Below are 19,768 nucleotides of genomic sequence, written 5' to 3'. Positions count from 1 at the left end.
ATCTGTAGTTCTCAGTTAATTGACTTCTGAATGGAAGGTGAGGCTTGAGCAGTGTTTAAAACTAAAGTGTTCCTCCCCCAACAACCCTGTAAAAAGAGAATTTGTACCTAGCTATGCAAGTTCCTATCATATTATCCTGAAGCAAATTATCTCCTCATTGGAACAACGTGTTTGCTTGCACCAGTGAGATACCTCTGTGTTAGCATCAATATGAATCAAATCATCTCATTCAGTCCCTCACCATATGCATTTTAGCAGATGCAGCAGGATTATTCTCTCTCTCTCTCTCTCTCTCTCTCTCTCTCTCTCTCTCTCTCTCTCTCTCTCTCTCTCATAGTATTGCTTGCTCTCCCAAGTCCCAAATCACCCCTAACAATCATAGGACACATTACCACTCAGGCAGCTTCTCTAATATGCTGATGGACTAGAAAGGATTTGCATATTGTATCAATTCCCAATGAGCTACATAATTAATTGCTATACCAACTGGTAGGTCTTTGCACTTTAATATTTGTCAAATTGAAATGATGAGTAAATAGTGGTGATGTTATAAACACCAGCAGTGCCGCTGAGGAGGATTTGCTCAGAGGGCTGAGGGCAGGAATGACTCTCAGAAACTCTTTGGTCAGATGTGGTGGCACATGCCTTTAATCCCAGCACTTGGGAAGCAGAGGGAGGCAGATCTCTGTGAGTTCGAGGCCAGCCTGGTCTTCAGCGTGAGTGCCAGGACAGCCAGAACTACACAGAAAACCATGTCTCAGAAAAAAACAAGAGAAAAGAAAAGAAAAAGGGAAGGCAAGACAAGAAAAGAAAAGCGTTTGGTCTTTCAGTCTTTCTGACTTGTCCATCCCAACCTCATATCCATCCTATAATCCCTTATCCATAGGCAACTGCTCTTCCAAACCTGTTTGTGTAAATACATATATTTTTCTAGAAGTTGAGTTTATAACATATTTTATCTGAATGTATTTATTTGCCTAAGTGACCATTTTAGACATGACTTTTCTTTTTGTTCAGCGATGTAATTTGAAACCATGTTTTTAGGTGGTAATACAGAAGTATGTACCTTAAGGTTCTGTTTTGGTTTGGTTTCTGCAGCATAGAACTCGGAAACACTGCATCTTAAACTTTAATGTTTATTCAGGTCTTCTAAAGCTCGCCATGGTGTGCGGGATGTTTGATCACATTGTGTGAACCCCAAGATTGTTTCTTGTTGTGGTGTGGCTCAGCCCTGGCACACACCTTTATCCAAGAGCTTTCTGTAAACAGGATTGAAAAAAGTCAACCATAGGTCATGAGGCAGAGCAAGCAACCAGTTGGCAGGGAGTGAACATAAGAAAATCCAGGAAATAGAAAGAAGGAACACTAAGAAATGAAGGAGGAGAAAGGGCTTTCCCCCCTCTGGGATGTTGGTGGAATAAGAAAATGAGCTGGGCACTTTCTCTAGCCCTCTGAGCTGTCAGGCTTTGCCCCGGTATCTGGCTCCTGCGTCTTCATCGGTAAAATCAAATATTTGAGGTTTTGTTTTATAAAAAAAACAACATTTTGGTGTTCCCACCTTCTGGCACAACCACATGAACAGAGAAATCACTCCAGCTGTGGATAAACTGAGAAGCCATCAGATCTGGTAAGTCCTCAAGGAGAGAGTTAAGGATGAGAAGTGCCATAAAAGAAGGCTTTAGGACCCTGGACATCGCTACTTTAGATGATTCGAACATAGAAGCAGGAAATGAAAGCTAAATAATTCAGCTGAAATTGGTTCAGTATTGATTATGATTATCAGCATTTTGGTATTTCATACTTTATCCTTAATAGACAAAGTAGGCCTCTGTATGTGCTCAAAGGAAAAAAAATCTTTAAAGATACAGGAAAAAGAAAGATATGAAAAGTGCATTGATAAGATACAAGTCTTAGAAAGAAAATTATAGAGACTTATAAATAAAAATGAGACAAATACTCAAACACAGACAGGAATTTAGACACACCTTAGAAAGTCCTATAAATGAGAAATAGAAAAACTCTTAGGCACAGATAGAGGAATTTGGACAAGGGCCTACCACTGCATAATGAAACTGAAAGGGAGTAGCCCAAGGTTGTTAGAAAACCAACCAGTTTATCCGGTTACTATAAGACATACCAGCAGATGATAAGCACCTCCAAGATTATGGAGAAATTAAATAGAATCCTATAGGCATATTAGATTTAAGGAGATTTAAGGAAGTGATCATTACATATGGTATGTATTCACCCTATGTGAAGCAGATATTAAATTCTTGGGCACCTCAACAGAATTATCCCCCAAGATTAGAAAGACTTGACAACAGCAATAATGGAAGCTGGTCCTGAGTTGCCATGGCAAACATGGTGGGAAGAGGAAGCTAGGGCCACAGAACAGTGAAGTCTGGCTAGATGTATTGATGCTTACCAGGGTCAGTTGCTAGGCGAAGGTCAATACACTAAACAAGCTTGTGGTAGTTCACACCTTAAATCCCAGCACTTGGGAGGCAGAGGCAGAGAATTACAGTGATTTAAAATTAAAAGTAGCTTGCAAAAGGCAGGCTGAAATTCAAAGTGATTGTCCTTTGTGATCTAAAAATAAGTACCCTTACCCTTTGAAATTAAATATAAAGAAAAAAGGGGACATAGGTATATCTATTCACTAAAGTATATTTAATTTTAAAATAATTTTTAAAATTTTAATTGAAAGAGAATACCTTTTCTTTTGCCAAAAGATATTTTGCCCTAGGAAAGATATAACCAGCCAAAAAAAAGGAACCCCAAGAGGTAGGGCTGGGCAGGCTTTTGCTTTTATCTTGCCAGAAGAATAAAAACATCCAACTAAGGACTCCAGAGACCAATGGACAACTAAAACATCTGAAGAGAAAGGACAGATCTGCTGACTATGGCATTTAAAATGTAAGTTTTCTACCGTTCCTAACAGTAACCTTTTAAGTTTCCAAGACGATGATGAGGCGCCGAAAATGACGAATTCACCTGGAGTGTGGTAACACTAACCATTGGACAACACTGTCCCATGCCTCATCTGCTGTCAGGTTCTGTGCAAACAGTTGATATCTACAGGTTGACTGCTATGTTCTACAAAGCCAGGATTGTCACTAAGCTGACAAACACCACCCAAAGACCAGCTTCAGACTACAAACTGCTCAGGACATTCAGACTGCTAAATTCATATGAGACTGATACATTCAATAGGACTTCCAACTCAAAAATATTTAGTCCTAAGACTGCCAAATATGACCATGCTGGACATTGTGGAAAGCTTAGCAGAAACAGCATCATTATTGTAATTACTGTGTTAAAGTTAAAAATCTTTCCTTTCTATATATAATAAAAATAGGAATAATATAAGACTAACATAGGAATAAAATAAGAATAAAAGTAGGAATAACAAAAGAATAATAAGGAGAAGGTAGATTATTGAACCTACTCTTATAGGTCTTTGTAAATTGATAGAAAAGTAAGGTTATATTTGGTTACTCTGGTATAGATCTTTGTATATTGATACAAAGTTAAGGTTAATTTTAGTGACAAGATACTATGTATCAACTTTGTTTAAGGTATTGTACCTATGTAATTCTTAAAAATGCAATGTGAAGCTGGGTGGTGGTGGCACACGCCTTTAATCCCAGCACTTGGGAGGCAGAGNCAGGCGGATTTCTGAGTTTGAGGCCAGCCTGGTCTACAAAGTGAGTTCCAGGACAGCCAGGGCTATACAGAGAAACCCTGTCTCAAAAACAAACAAACAAACAAACATGCAATGTGAAGTTCCAGTCCCTTTGGAAGCTATTATTACAAATTGTTTAGGATAACTAAGAAATGAAAGTTAATAGTCATTCAAACTTGTGGTTTTGTTAGGTACTACTTTAGTTCATCGCAGATGTTTTCTTAATCAGATTAGTAAATAGCTAGAGACAAGCTGAAAGATCCTGACAGAATGTAAAAGGTCACAGAAGCCCTGAAATTGGCAAAATAGATTTCATTGTTAGCAGAACTAGCTTCACTGATTTAGAAAAATAGAGGTGCACAATGCTCTGGCCGCGCCTTGAACCTGTGTGTCTGCCAATGTTCTGACCAGGTGTGTGCCCATTGCTGCACCTCACTGCCAGGTGTTTGTGATATTGGTTGCTGGGAAAGAGTCGGGAAATCTCCCCAGTAACCATAGTCGGGGCCAATCTGGAGTGCTGCACCTTCATTAGACTCTTTCCTTGTTTCCCTCCCATACCCATTTCTTGAGGAATCAATCATTTTAGAATAGACATTGATTAGATCTGGAAATACCCTACTCCCCCCCTTCTCCTTTCTCCCCTGAGGACCTATAAAAACTGGGTCCTCTTCCCCTTGAGGTCGACTCCTCTACCCCTGCATGGGATATGAGTCGTCCCCAGAGCTCTGGCTTTCCCCGAATAAAGCCTCATTTGGTTTGTATCAAGCTTGGTCTATCGTGAGTTCTTGGGTGTCTGCTATTGTCCTGAGGCCTGAGCGAGGGGCTCCTTTCAAAGCAATATTTGCCAATTCAAATATACTGAGATAGTTAGATGGTCTTCAAAAACATCTGAGATCTGTAGATTATGGCATTTAAAAATGTTTTCTTTAAGACCTTTTTGTGTGTGTGTGCCGATGAGACATCTCAGCTCCTGGCATCCTGGCAGTACCCCCATTACTTTAAGAATGATGATAAGCATTCTCCTTCCAGAGATTGCTTCATATGTGGCAAGCTGCTACTGGGCACAAAACTGCCCTTGCTTCTACTGCTGATAATATGCTGTCCAAGCTGTGGGAAAGCAGGACACAAAGAATGTTGACTGCCAAACTCTGGCAGGACAAGGTAGAGAAGTCCTTTACAGTTCCTGCTTCACAGAAAAATCTGTCAGATATTCTGGGCCAGTATGCTGAAGTGATGGATGCTCCCATGTTGCAGAGGAATCGGGGGGGGGGGGGCTGTCCAGGCCATCGGTCTCTGTCATTTCTGTAGTTTTAGAAGCTGCTTGCTCTGCACTTCCTGTTTATTCAGGTAGTATTTATCTTTCTCAGGTCTCTAATGGGTTTGAAAACTAGATAGTTATAGTCTCACAGTTAAGCTTACATTGTTTAGGATTCAATAAAATGTTTAAAGGGCTAAAAAGATGGTTTTAGGTTGATAAATGCAAGTTATGATAGAAATTGATTTAGGTACAGAACTTGGGACTCGTCAAGATAGGCCAGATAGTAGAGTACTTTCTCCAAGGTTGCCAAATACAAACAGACTGGACATTGTGAATGTAATTCTTACCTGATAGTATATAGTTTATTGATGTTAGAGAAAGAGTCTTTTATTTCGATAAAAGGGGAGAAATGTTGCAGGATATTTAATCACATTATGAACCCCATGCTTGTGAACTGGAAAAAACAGTTTCTTGTTGTGGTGTGGCTCAGCCCTGGCACACACCTTTAATCCTAAAGCTTTCTGTAAACAGGATTGAATAAAGTCAACCATAGGTCAGGAGGCAGAGCAAGCAACCAGTTGATGGGGAGTAAACATAAGAAAACCCAGGAGGTAGAAAGGAGGGACATTGAGTTGAGGGGTATTTAAGACAGCATGAAGAAGGAGAAAGGGCTTTTTCTCCATGGGACATAGGTAGAGTAAGGAGGTCAGCTGGGTGCTTTCTTGGTCTCTCTGAGCTGGCAGGTTTCACTCCAGCATCTGGCTTCTGAGACTTCACTGGTAAAATTGAATGTTTTGAGATTTTGTTTTTTAAAGAACAAAGAGTGGTATCCACTCACAATCCCACCACCCAGGAAGCTGAGACAGAAGAAACGAGAGTTCATGTTCGGCCTGGTCTACATAACGGCTACCTGGCCAGCCTGAGTCACATTGTCATACACTGTCTCAATCACAGCAGTAAAATCAGGCTGGAAGTGTGGCTCAGTGGTAGAGTGCTCATCTAGCATCCACAGCAACCTGGATCTAGTCCTCGGCTCCGAAAAAGAGAAATCTAGCAATGTGTTATGTCTACTGGTAAACCCTGTGTCTTAGGGTTTCATTGCTGTGAAGAGACACCATGACCACTGCAACTCATAAAGAGCAACATGTAATTGGGGCTGTCTTAGAGGTTCAGTCCATTATCATTATGGGAGGAAGCATGGCAGCATCCAGGCAGGCATGGCACTGGAGGAGCTTAAACTTCTACCTTTTGTTCCAAAGACAACTAGGAGAAGACTGGCTCCCATGTGGCTTGGAGGAGGGTCTCATTGCCAAGCCCCACAGTGGCACACTTCCTCCAACAAGGCCACACCTCCTTACAGTGCCACTCCCTGGACCAGGCATATTCAAACCACTGCATCTTGATTTTCTCCATTTCTAAAAACTTCCCAGATACTGATTGTGTTGGCCAACTTGATACCAGATGATGGAGATCCTACGGCACAGAGACAGTAGGAATAAGATCAAGTCTTATAATCCCATGGTTAGGGAGGCTGAGGCAAGAGGCTCACTGTGAGTTGGAGGCTAGCATGAGTTAGATATGGGCCCAAGAGCAGTGCGGGCTACTTGGTGATACCCTGTCTCAAAACACACACACACACACACACACACAGACACACACAGAGGGGAAAGAAAATACCAAGTCACATTGCATTGCAGACAAGACACACAAGCAGGGCATCTTTACTATAGCTTCAGACTGAGTCAGCCAACTTCATGCGAGCCAGAGCAATACGCTGAGCAGTGATTGAAAGGGAGATCAGGCTGCAGCTCGCTGAACAGAAGCAAGCAGCAAAGTTCCATTGATTTTCCTGGAATGGATTAAGGCTTAGTAATTGCCCATTGGTCATGGGAAAGATTTCAAAAGATCTTTTCCCTCTTGGGCACAAACATTCTGGTCTTGTGGCTTGCAGGCTAATGTGTAGTGACTTAACCCAGGAACCACCAAGTCACTCATTGTCACACAAATGTCCTGGCCCCTCCATTTAGTCTGAACATCCTGATGAGGCTGAGGAAGTGCAGGTGGTTGAGCTGTGCTGGGAGGAAAAGGGCAGGGTATAAGATACTCAATGCAGCCGTAATGGCGACGGGCCGCCCTAATCCAGCACTATAGTCTTAGACAATTTAAAAGTGTGTGTGTGTGTGTGTGTGTGTGTGTGTGTGTGTGTGTGTGTGTGAGTGTGGACTTGCTCATGCCAGGGCAAACGTGAGGGTAGATGACAATTTTCAGAAGTCAGTTCTCTCCTTCCACCTTAGAGGCTCCTACAGGGACAGGGACAATATGAAAGAAAGATGTGCCAAGACTTTTGACCCATTCAAAAATCTGAAGTACAAGTCCAAAGGATGAGTCCATGTTTTTAGCAAAAGTGACTTCAAGTTTCTGCAAAGCAACCACTATCACAGTTTGATGCCAGAGGCGACATAGCAAAGCTGGAGGGACAGTCCGTGTACAGCTCAGTGCTCTAATCACCGAGCCATCTCTCCAGCCCCCAGCCTGGTATTTTATTGGCTGTATGTTTCATAGCAAGGATGGTGAGTGTGGGTGGAGTACTGACCTGCACCAGTTCATGAGAACTGACTGTGAGATTCCCAAGGATTCGGTGACCCTGTTGTTAACCGCAGCAATCCTCAAAGCATTATGGTACAATTAAGCAAATTATATTGCAGAGACAGTTAAAATTTAAAACCATCAGTTTTTCAACTATCTTACCGCATTTTAAAATTTCTGCTGTAGAGGTTACTTATGTCCAGTGCATCTGTAGGACAGAAGCACACACAGTGGCTTGCTTGTCTGTACGTCTCTTCCCAAATCCATGTCTAGTTCTAGTGACATCATGTTCATAGCTTGAAAACAGCCATATGGAATATTTACATTTCAGAACATCGAGTATAAAGGCAAGTGTTACCCCAAGCCTTTTCCAATGCCTGATATCACCAAGCGTTTCCGGTTTTGTTTACCTCATTAATTAAAACAGAACATCATTTTAAACTCACATTTCCTAGGTTGACATGAGACGGGCTTTCATATGTTCATGCCTTGGAGTTTAATAGCATCTCTCGCTCTCATAAATACTATTTTAAAAATATGTCTGTACTTTCTGTTATTTAGTTAATACACAGGACCCCAAATACTTAGTCGGATTCAACGATGCAGAACCCACTCATATGGAGAACCATACCCTGTTCCAGCTATCAGTAGCTTAGAATGTAGCCCTTCCCCCCACGTAACCAGTCCTTAGAGAACAAATGAGAACATCCTTCCCATGGTCCACTTAGCACTCAGCTTCATACATAATGCGACTTACATAATTATTAACGAGTATTAACTGTACAAATTAGTAGGGATACAATGATATCTAAAGGATGATTAAGAAGCTACACAGATGTAGTCTGTCACCCACTGAACGGATCTTGAAACTGCCCCATTTGAAGTGAGGGTGGCAGGACCTTTCCAGAATCTATCCCAAGTATAAAAGCAACAGATGCCCCACCCCCTCCCCGCTCCCCGGAGACCTGTGATCCCTGGAAAGACTATTTTTACACTCTTGGTAGGTCGACTCTGTTTTGAACCTCAAAGCCACAAGAGTCCTGATCCATCGATGTATGGATGAGTTTTAAGCTGCTACTTGACATTCTTGACATGGAAACATAATATTGGAATTGCCCCCCTCAACTGCTTTAAGAAGTAGAAAGGCTCATGCCTGTATCTCCAACAATAGCAAGACTGAGGCAGGATTGCCATGGATTTGAGGCCAGCCTGGGCTACATAGTGAGCTCTGGAAAAGCCTGAACAAAACTTAAACCCTGCGGGAAAGAAAAAAAATCATGAGTATCAGAATCAAACCTCAGGGCCACCCAAACAGCGGTGTGATCTTGAAAAGGTCACTGACTTCTGTGTTCCTCTGAGACCTACTGAGTAGCGTAACATTTAACCAAAGAGGATAGAAAAAAAGCCTATGAAAGCCTCTTGCAGTTGTTCTAGGCTCTGCAAACTAATTTATGGAGTCATAAGCCCAGCTGTGCCATTCATTTGTAACTAGAGACAGATTACTCTCCTAATTCCGTTAATTTGTCTACAAAATGCTGACAGTAAAATTGTGAGGATTACAATTGTGATAGCTCGTTTATCATAACATAAACTCATGGAAGTCAGCGGCTGTGCTAACACCACCGGGGCGCTAGAGGGCGCTGCCGCCGCGGTGGGCTGCCCTGCCTTAGGGTGCTCCAGAAGCTGAACGCCTCGCAGCGGCTTGGAGGCCGCTGACAAAGGAAAGGGCGGAGGGGGGGCATCAACGCCTGGAGGACTCGACTTGATAGAGGCGGGGCGAGAGAGGCAGCAGGGGCGGGGCCTGCCAAGGAAGCTGGGACAGCGGAGACAAGGTCTGGAGAGTAGGCGTGACGGGGCGGAGCTAGTGGAGCAATGAGGGCGGGGCATGAGACGTGGCTCCTAACGGGGCAAAGCTAGTGGAACAGTGGGGCGGGGCGCGGTGTGACTGGAGCGGACTAGTCCACGTGGTTAGAATGCAGCTTGATTGGGGGAAGGCCGGTCGGTGAGGCGGGAGCGGAACCGGAACGCGTCCTGACAGGGGCGGAGCTCTCGGAGTAACGAGGGCGGGACGCTGTCTGACTGGCACAGAGCAGTCCGCGTGTTTGGAACGAGGCCTGACGGGAGCTGAGCGAGTAGCGGGAGGGGGCGGAGCCCGACCGAGGCCTGACAGGGGCGGAGCTCGCGGAGGGCCTTATGGGGCGTGGCGAGGCCTGGTAGAGGCGGAGACCCGGTGCGGCCTGACGAGAGGGCGAGGCCTGATCCGGGAGGGAGGAGCGGAGCGTCAGGGGCGGGCCGGAGTCCCGCTCCTGGAGCGGAGTGCGGTGGGGCTATGCAGGTGTGTTGCTGCTGTCGGTCCCGCCTCCACTTCGGCTCGGTGGCAGGCCGTGCGCCCTTTCGGAGCTAAGCTTAAGGCGGCGCTGACACGGGCGTACTCCGGTTTCAAAGTAAAACTGAAACCCTCCGCGGTGGCCTGACCTTCCCGGAGCCGGAAGGGCTGTCCAGTGACTGACGGGGCTGAGGGACAGGTGTAGTGGTGCTTTGATTCCGGACACGGTGGCGCGCCGGCTAGTGGCCTTTCCAGCTTTGAGGTCCTCTTGGAGGCAGGATTTCCTAGCTGGGCGGGGCGTGGATTATCTGATTAGGGGGCGGGCCTTTCCGATCCTGTACTCCAGGGACAAAACTGGGTGGAGGTCCTCTTGCCCCGGGACTGAACCTTTGAGCCGAGAGCGATCGAGCTAGGGATCCACATCTGTCGCCAGTGAAGTCCTCGGAAGCAGAGGTTGAGCCTTGGAGCTCTCATTTCTCGGGGGCTGAAAGAGGGATCCTAGACCCGGCAGCCACCTGAACTCCCCACTTCTCACTATAGATGGCTATGAACGGCAGGGCTCGGAAAGAGGCCATCCAGGCCACAGCCCGAGAGCTCCTCAAGTTCGTGAACCGGAGTCCCTCTCCTTTCCACGGTAGGTGACCAAGGTTAGGGAGGCTAGGAGTGGGAGTGACTTGACCAACTTCCATCGCTGAGAGAGTCTGTTTCCTACAGTTGTGGCTGAGTGCCGCAGCCGCCTCCTCCAGGCTGGCTTCCGTGAACTCAAGGAAACAGAGGGCTGGGATATCGTACCAGAAAACAAGGTACTAAGGGATAGCGTGGGGGCAGACACTATTGCAAAGGCCTGTGTTCCGGGTCATTAAGCAACTCACGCCCCTGTCTTTCAACTCTCTCCCCCAGTACTTCTTAACCAGAAACTCCTCCTCCATCATTGCTTTTGCTGTGGGGGGCCAGTATGTTCCTGGCAATGGCTTCAGCCTCATTGGGGCCCACACGGACAGTCCCTGCCTCAGGGTAAGAAGTTAGGACTTGTTTGGACTGAAGGGAGGTGCGGGGGCGGTTGGGAGGATGAGATCCTGGAGGTAGAGTTTGGAAGGCCCTATCCCAAGGTCCCGGGAAGAAGGTAGACCCGCCCCATGCTCTCATGTCCCCCACATACACTTTCAGCTGTCAACTGATGTGCTGTCTGCTCTGTATAACTTACTGCCTGGGTCTCCCTTCCAGATGTTGTCTTTCAGACATTCCCTTTCTTCTCATTCTTACACTCAGGTGAAACGCAAATCTCGCCGAAGCCAGGTGGGCTACCACCAGGTCGGTGTCGAGACCTACGGTGGTGGGATCTGGAGCACGTGGTTCGACCGGGACCTGACCTTGGCTGGACGCGTCATTATCAAGGTGGTATCAAGGGGCTAGGAACTGGGGAGGCTCTCACTTCCGGCAGCCTGAAGCTTGAATGTCTTCCCATTTCTTCAGTGGACCAGTGAAGGGTCCTCGTGGGGAAGATGGGACATGATTATTCTGGGTTTAGTAAGGGATTTTATTAGCTGGATTTGGGAGGTGCCCAGTTCTGACCTGGCCACTTGGCCACAGTGCCCTACCTCAGGCCGGCTGGAGCAGAGGCTTGTCCATATAGAGCGGCCCATCCTGCGCATCCCACATCTGGCCATCCATCTGCAGCGAAATATCAATGAGAACTTTGGGCCCAACACAGAGATCCACCTGTGAGTCCACATTCGAGCCAGGGTTGTGATGGCTGTGAGGGTGGGATATGGCACTGGGGAACAGAGGACCACCCCTTAGTGGTCAAGTTCCACGTTTGGAAACCAGCTCTATCCATTTGGGGAGTGTGCTGGGAATCGGCTGGAGGACCAGAAGAGGCCTATGTTCACCGCTGTCCCTCTCCCTTCTCTTAACCCATTTCCCCAGAGTCCCTATTCTTGCCACAGCAGTTCAGGAAGAGCTGGAGAAAGGGACTCCTGAACCAGGGCCTCTCAGTGCCACTGTAAGAAGCTCCCCTGGCCCGGAGAGGGTGGGCAGAGTGGGGACAGACCAGTCCCCTAGAGAGGGGCAAAGAGATGAGCAGATCCACCTTCCAACATCCCCTGCCTTACAGGATGAGCGGCACCACTCGGTCCTCATGTCCCTGCTCTGTACCCATCTGGGCCTGAGTCCTGACAGCATCATGGAGATGGAGCTCTGCCTGGCAGACACCCAGCCTGCAGTAAGGAGTGGCTGTAGGACCTTGTGGTGGGGTCCTCCAGGGTCCCTGTCAGCCATAGCATGCCCCCGAAGTTCCTCAGTTGGTCTCATCCTTGTTCTTCCCCGTTGGTGACACTTCCTCTGCTTTCAGTAGTTCCCAGATAAGCAGAGCATCTCCCCAGAAGACCGTCCTACTGAGACTGGGGGTGATGTGTGACATGGCCCCTGTCTGCTCTGAACCTCTGAGGGCAAGAGGCCTGGTGCCTTCCAAGTGCTAAGTAGGGAGCTGCTAGGTCTTTGGCTCCTTGGTCCTATGTTTGTGTTAGCTGTTTTCTTCCTTTTAGTCGGCATTGTTTTGTTTTTACTAGACAGGGTTTCTCTGTGTAGCCCTGGCTATGCTGGAACTATGTAGACCAGGCTGGCCTCCAACTTAGAGGTCCACCTGCCTCTGCCACCCAAGTGTTGGGATTAAAGGTATGCCCCACCATCGCTGGCTGCTTTTCTTTTTTTTTTTTTGGTGACTGACCACTTAGCCCTCCTTTGGCCTGCCCCTCTGAGAGAAGTCAGATGCTGTAGGCTGCCCTTGCCTGGCCTTCATTCTCTGCTGAACAGCAAGAATAGTTTCCTGAGCCAACAGTCAAGAGTTGCTCTGGCCCTTGGGAACAGGGAGAAGTGGTGAGGGCCTGGGCACTTAGGTGTTCCTCTTGTCTTTCTAGGTCCTGGGCGGAGCCTATGAAGAGTTCATCTTCGCTCCTCGACTGGACAATCTGCACAGCTGCTTCTGTGCCCTGCAGGTGAGAAGCCAGAGCAGCCCAGGCAGCATGAGAGCTGGGGAGACATGGCTGCTTAGCCAGGCCTTCACCCTGTTGGCACTGGGAAGGGCCCATGCACTGCAGCCTTGACATCACTATTACTGTGCTGCTCTGAGACCAGGAGCTGACAGTGTTCAGGGTGCCATGGTATCTTTTACTTTTCCTTAATGACCTCTGTCTGAAAACAGGCCTTGCCACCATGAAAAACAATTCTCACTTTTTTCTGCTTCTCTCATTCTGCCTCTGACTTAAAGTTCCTCTTTGTCCCCTGCCAGCTTTCTTTGGGATCCTTGGGACCTCAGTAGGACTGTCTATACCTTTTGGTCACCTTCATGTTCTTCACTGTCTCTCTCCCCCAGTCAGGCTGTTTCTCAGCTTTCTACCCTTTGCCCCTCCTCTGCTTTCTAACTTGCCTTTCCCTGCCTGTCTTGTGACTGGAGATAGGCTTTGGGTGGTAACTGTAGCTCTGGGGCCTGTGTCTGCTTCTGAGCCAGCCAGCTGGGTTGTTCATGGACTTGTCTAGAGCTGTTAACAGAAGCCCATCAGTTTGACTGATCTTCATAATCATTGGCTTCCCAGGACTTATAGTTTCAGTCTGTCTTCAACATTATCCTCCAGCCTCCTGCATGGGAGTATATGAGAGCAAATGCTCAGAGAATGGATTTACTTATTCCATTAGAAAGGTCCTCCTCCACCCTCTGCCAGGCAGGACCCTAAGAGAAAGGTTGCGAGAGCCCAGCCCACTTCCCTGGCAGGGCAGCATGTCCCTCCCAGGTACTGGCAGACAAAGTTGTAAGAAGCAAAAGGTCAGGGATAATGAGCCTGTCTCCTTCCCCATCTAGGCATTGATTGATTCCTGTGCATCCCCTGCCTCTCTGGCCAGGGATCCACATGTGCGCATGGTCACACTCTACGACAATGAAGAGGTATGTGGAGGGCTGGGGCAGAGGTCCCTCAGTGGAGTAGTCAGTAAGTGCCTGGTGGCCCGCACTCAGAGCGAGCCAGGGCATTCTAGAGGCCCCAAAGAGGGAGGAAGGAGAGCTGCCAGTGCTCCCATAGCACTTGTTCCCTCCTGGCCCTGCATAGATTTTTATAATGGATTCCATAGCCTGTATTCTCTGTGTACCTTGCTGCATTCCTACCCCAAGGACGGGGCCACTACACAGGTCATCCTTTCAGGTCTGTGGCTTGGCACATAGTGGGTTGTCAGCTATGTTGTTTAGCTGTAATCTTGAGATGCTAAAGTGGAGCTTGACAGGTAGATGTTCTGTTTCATGTAACTCCCTGGGTCAGCTAGTGGTTTGGATAGGTCTCTGGTCTATTATGCTAGTTGGCTGTTCCATCTCTGGCTATCTTGTCTATACCCAGTCAGCAGTAAAGGAGAGGGCAGAGAGAATAGATGCCTGTGTCTTCAAGAGTGTGGTCCAGAAATGGAATTCATTATTGCTCACATTCACAGAACCCAGTGTGGCCACATTGAGTTACAAAGGAGACTGGGAGTGCTGTCTGCAGCTGGGTAGTTAGTTACATAGCTTTAACACCTGCCTAGCCCTGGTGTAAATGTGGGGACCAGTGTGAAACCTCCATCAGTAAGTGCTATTTCTAGTCCAGGGATGACTGGGAACTAGTCTACTGTCAGATGTTCAGAAAGGAGAGTCTCTACGGATACTTCTCTCTACCAAGTGACTCAGGTGGATCCCGGGCCATCCTGAGCACTTACAGACCAGGAGCATGTCCAGATTCCACAGTCAAATCTCTGCCATCTCCAGGTGGGGTCAGAGAGTGCACAAGGAGCACAGTCCCTGCTGACGGAGCTGATACTACGGCGCATCTCAGCCTCACCTCAGCGTCTGACTGCCTTCGAGGAAGCCATACCTAAGTCCTTCATGATCAGTGCAGACATGGCCCATGCTGTGCACCCAAACTACTCGTGAGTCTTCATACCAGACAGTACTTATGCTAGAGACTCGGCATAGCCCACTTGCAGTCTAGTTCCTAGCCCTGCCTTTCTCCGTCTGCTGGGAGGTTCAGGAGTCTTATTCAAAGCCATGCGTTGCCTGAGCCGGGTGTATATATTAAGTAAGCTTTGTCTGTGACCTTGCTTCCTTTCATGGCTAGAATCTGCCTGAAACGTTTGTTCTGATGCCCTTGAGGACATGCATGGCTAGGTGGGAAAGAGTGCCATGATCCATTAGTGCCATCTGCCTTGGAAGGGGTAGTGGCTGTTGACAGCCCCCACCACAGTGTGCCATCCTGATCTTTATCACCTCTCACAGGGACAAGCATGAAGAAAACCACCGGCCTTTGTTCCATAAGGTAAGATGCTGCTTCTCAAAGATGTGGTGGCCTGGCCAACTCTGGCCTCTGTGGTTCACACAGGCCTCACATCATCTCTGTTCTGGGACTTTTCCCAGGGTCCTGTGATCAAGGTGAACAGCAAGCAACGCTACGCCTCGAATGCAGTGTCTGAGTCCATGATTCGAGAGGTGGCTGGGCAAGTTGGGGTGCCCCTGCAGGTGAGTGTGTGTCTTTTCTAGGCAGGCTTGGTGGAGGGAGCAGGATAAAGACATAACCTGATGTGCTCCCAGTGAGTGAGAAGCACAGGAGAGAGACTTTAGTGGAGGGAGTCCCAGTGAATGAGAAGATCTGGGGCTTGGGGTGCAGAGCTAGATGCAGTGCTGGCTTTGTTGTGGTGACTTTGGCCTAGTTTGCTAAGCTGTCTTGAGTTTTTGTGTGCCCATCTGTAAAGTGAGGGTGATAATGAGCCCTGCCCTGCTGATTTCTGTAAGGATTACTCCTGCCACCTGGTAGGTTAGTCCTGCCCTTTTTCCTTCTAAAACCCCATGTCTCTGTGTCTTTCTTTACTTGTACTTCAACCCAAAAGGAAGATTCAGGACTGGAGAGCCTAGAATCTCAAGTGTTCATTTTCCCTCTGGCCTGAGATCACCCATCACTGTCCTCAGGGCACTACATGAGTACACACACTCCACATCAGAGACTTGGCCCAGGGCAGTCCAGCGATGGACAACACCCAAGTTCTGGGAGAGGCAGGACCAGACAAGGGCCGTCTCTGCATCAGTGTCTCCATCTTGTCCCATGTAACGTCTGATCATTCCACTCACAGAGAAGTCTCTGGGAGGAAGTGAGAGGCAGCTGCTGAGAAACAAATACCATGGGGAGGTCCAGAGGGCGAACATCTCAGCCAGAGGGAACAAACAGAAAGGTCCCCAGGGGGAAAAGGAATGAGTTAGTCTAGTAGCAGGAGAGAAGGCCCAAGTTGAGAGCAAGAGGGACAGGAGAAGAGACTCACCTAGACCAGTTTGCTTCTGAAGCTCTCTTCTGGTGCCGGGCCGGGCCTCAACTTCTTTGCATGACCCCTTCAGTCCTGAACCTTCAACTGCCACTGAGGCTGCACCTTCACCAGTGGTCTCTCTTAGCCTCACAGTGCCAAACCTCAGCTGCTGTCCACGACCCCTTCATGCCTTCACAACCAGTACCACCTGGGTGACTCTTACACTATCAATTCCACCTGCAGCACAAAGTACAACCTTGGCTGCCTCTGAAACAGCTTCCCTGTGCTCTCAGAAAACACTTCCCAGAAGATTTCACCTCAGGGATGGTCTCTTCTTAATCACTACTAATTTCTTAGCTCCAGCTGACCAGCATCAGTTGTCCTTGTAATGTAAAAGTTTCACTTTCAGTCCCAGCAAACCAGAACCACAGAATCTTAAAATAGCAGATGGCCCTGATAGAGTCTACTCTTCCCTTTGAAGTTTCATAAGCCAGGCCTCCATCTTCTGCACTCTCTCAACATTCTTATCTTCCAAGCTCCTACAGAACTTCCCACTGAGGTCTTAACACTCACTGGTTCTTCTAGCCCAAAGTTCCAAAGTCCTTCCACAATTATCCCCAAAACATGGTCAGGTCTGTCACAACAATACCTTGCTTAGTCAGGGTTTCTATTGCTGCAACAAAAAACCATGACCAAAAAGCAAGCTGGGCAGGAAAAGGTTAATTCAGCTTTCACTTCCAGATCACTGAAGGAAGGCAGGACAGGGACTCAAGCAGGACTGGAACTGGAAGGCAGGAACTGACGTAGAGACCATGGAAGGGTGTTGCTTACTGACCTGCTTCACGTGGCTTGCTCAGCCTGCTTTCTTACAGAACTCTGAACCACCAGGCCAGGATGACACCACCCACAATGGTCGGGGCCCTTCCCCATTGATCACTAAGAGAAAATGCCTTACAGCTGGATCTCATGGAGGCATTTCCTCAACTGAGGCTCCTTCCTCTCTGATGACTGTAACTGTGATGACTGACACACAAACCAGCCAGTACAATGGGCTAATACTGTAACTCTCACCTGACTAAAGTTTGACTTTTATATTTCTGTTTTACACTTACAGATCTTAAAATCTAGCTCCATATTATGATTTCCATGGTGTTTTGTTTTAAGATAGGGTCTTATGTAGCTTCAAACTCAGTATGAAGCAAAATACAGCCTTAAGCTCCTGATTCCTCCCTCTCCAAATCTTGGGATTACAAATGAGCACCACCCATTGCCCAGGTGGAGATCAAACCCAGGGCTTCATTTATACTAGGCAAGCCCTCAACCAAGTGAACTATACCCCCAGCCCAGCAGGAATTTTTAGAACATTAAAACTACTAAGTTTGGGGCCTAGCAAACACATAAGTGGATGCTCACAGTCAGCTATTGGATGGATCACAGGGCCCCCAATGGAGGAGCTAGAGAAAGTACCCAAGGAGCTAAAGAGATCTGCAACCCTGTAGGTGCAACAACATTATGAACTAACCAGTACCCCCCGGAGCTCTTGACTCTAGCTGCATATGTATCAAAAGATGGCCTAATTGGCCATCACTGGAAAGAGAGGCCCATTGGACTTGCAAACTTTATATGCCCCAGGACAGGGTAACGCCAGGGCCAAAAAGTGGGAGTGGGTGGGTAGGGGAGTGGGGGGAAGGGTATGGGGGACTTTGGGGATAGCATTGGAAATGTAAATGCGGAAAATAATTTAAAAAAAGAAAAGAAAAAGAGGCACACTAAAAAAAAAAAAACTACTAAGTTTGTTTTCCTTTGTGTATTGGGGTTTCACGTTGTGTGTGAGAGTAACAAAAAGGTAGAAGACATAGAACTAGATGCTCTGCCAGCCCTGTGGCTCTAGGGTAGCTTCCTCCTTGATCTTAGTGAGCGCATCTAGGGTTTAGCTTATGACCTCTCCTTCCCTCACCAGGACCTCATGGTCAGGAATGACTCCCCGTGTGGCACCACCATTGGACCTATCTTGGCTTCTCGACTGGGGCTTCGGGTGCTGGACTTAGGCAGCCCCCAACTGGCTATGCACTCTATCCGGGAGACAGCCTGTACCACTGGAGTTCTCCAGACCCTCACCCTTTTCAAGGTAACTCCCACCTGGCCCTCTGCTCCACCAGTAAGTGGCTAGTCACTGTAGGGGGCTGATTGCTGTGGACTACAAAATAGAAAACGGTCCCTGTGTCAGCTTCCATCACTCTGGCACAGTGTGAGGTAAGCAGTTCATAAGAAGTCAGCGTTTCAGAGGCTTTAGTCCGTGGCCAGCTGGCTGTTGACTTGAGGCCAGTGATAAAGCAGGATATCATGGCGAGAGCTTGTGCTAGAGGAATCTGCTACCGTGAGGCGTGACAGGGAAGAGGGAGTTGTGGAGAAGAGGAGGGAGGAAATGGGTTCAGTGTCCATCACAGGTATGCTTCATCCCAGGTGTCCTAACTTCTTCCCTTCAGACCCCAACAATGCCTACCAAGCCTTTAACACAGGCCATACCATTCCTCGTTTTCAAGGCCTCAGAGGAAAGTGGTTGGCTGGAGAGGGCTGAGAGCTGAGGAGGCAGGCCAGTGCATCAGGCATAGAAGCCTCGGTGCTTCTGTTACTAGACCTGGAGGAGATGGAAGGTTCGTGGTGGGGCACTGCTGTCTGCTCACTCACTAACTCCCAGTTCCCTCTGCCTCGCATTTTAGGGCTTCTTTGAGCTGTTCCCTTCTGTAAGCCGGAACCTCTTAGTGGACTGAGGCCTCTTGCCAAGACTTGTCTTCCACCCCTTCAATTTAGCTGATGTTGGGTTATTAAAGTAGATTTTCACTCCAGCTCTCTTGTGCTTTTTCTGAAGCGGCAGGGTGGGTGTTGAGCCTGGCCTGACCCTCTGGAACCAGACCGGAGGTGAAGGTCAGGTACAGGTAAAAGGTTGTCCCTCCCTGCATCTCACCTGAACCAGAAGCTCCTGTTCACAAGGGACTTGACACCACTTGTCATGTTATTAGATTTATTTTATGTGTATGAATGTTTTGCTCGCTTGTATGTATGGTAGTTATGAGTCACCATGTGAATGCTGGGAACTGAATCCAGGTCCTCTGCAAGAATAACAAATGAATAACACTAAGCCACCCCTCCATCCCAGCTACAGTGGCAGTTCATTGTGATTTTGATCTCCCAGACTTTCAGGAGGCCAGACAGATGGCTCAGTGGTTAAGAACACTGGCTGCTCTTGCAGAAGATGCAAGTTCAAGTTCCCAGCACCTACAAGGTGGCTTGTAACCTTCTAACTCCAGTTGCAGGGCCCCTCTGCTGGCCTCCATGGACACTGCATGTACACCCATGTCATGCACAAACATACATGCAGCAAAACACTCATACACATAAAAATCTAAAAAAAAAGATGGTTCAACAAAACCATTGTGTGTGTGCTGTATAAACAGATTTATTAACCAGCTGGTTCAAAACGGATTGACTCTGGAGAGCCTGGGTATTGATTGTATTATTTCAAGTTTCCTATGTATGTAAGTCTTTTTATATTAAAAAATGCAGGTAAAAATGTAAAAGTTCAAGAAGGAGTGAGGGGGAAAAATCCCAG

At 47.5% G+C, this 19,768-nt stretch overlaps 1 protein-coding gene across 4 annotated transcripts; it reads left to right on the top strand.

Moving 5' to 3' along the window:
* Nucleotides 1-9,585: 9,585 nt before the first annotated feature.
* Nucleotides 9,586-19,004, top strand: Dnpep (aspartyl aminopeptidase). Of its 4 annotated transcripts, none has more exons than XM_021170254.2 (15): nt 9,586-9,864; nt 10,396-10,489; nt 10,570-10,658; nt 10,756-10,869; nt 11,125-11,250; nt 11,446-11,576; nt 11,782-11,857; nt 11,969-12,076; nt 12,771-12,848; nt 13,709-13,792; nt 14,636-14,796; nt 15,143-15,182; nt 15,281-15,382; nt 18,119-18,286; nt 18,879-19,004. In XM_021170254.2, the coding sequence occupies exons 1-15, from the start codon at nt 9,859-9,861 to the stop codon at nt 18,927-18,929; spliced, it is 1,428 nt and encodes a 475-aa protein (XP_021025913.1). In that variant the 5' UTR covers nt 9,586-9,858; the 3' UTR covers nt 18,930-19,004. The 4 variants fall into 4 exon arrangements, with proteins under 4 accessions (XP_021025913.1, XP_021025928.1, XP_021025935.1 ...); XM_021170269.2 differs by lacking the exon at nt 9,586-9,864 and adding an exon at nt 9,871-10,054; XM_021170276.2 differs by lacking the exon at nt 9,586-9,864 and adding an exon at nt 9,871-10,117.
* The last annotated feature ends 764 nt before the right edge of the window (nt 19,005-19,768 follow it).

Source organism: Mus caroli, chromosome 1, assembly GCF_900094665.2.
Source record: "Mus caroli chromosome 1, CAROLI_EIJ_v1.1, whole genome shotgun sequence".
Classification (NCBI taxonomy): domain Eukaryota; kingdom Metazoa; phylum Chordata; class Mammalia; order Rodentia; family Muridae; genus Mus; species Mus caroli.
This window is presented reverse-complemented; position numbering and strand designations above follow the sequence as displayed.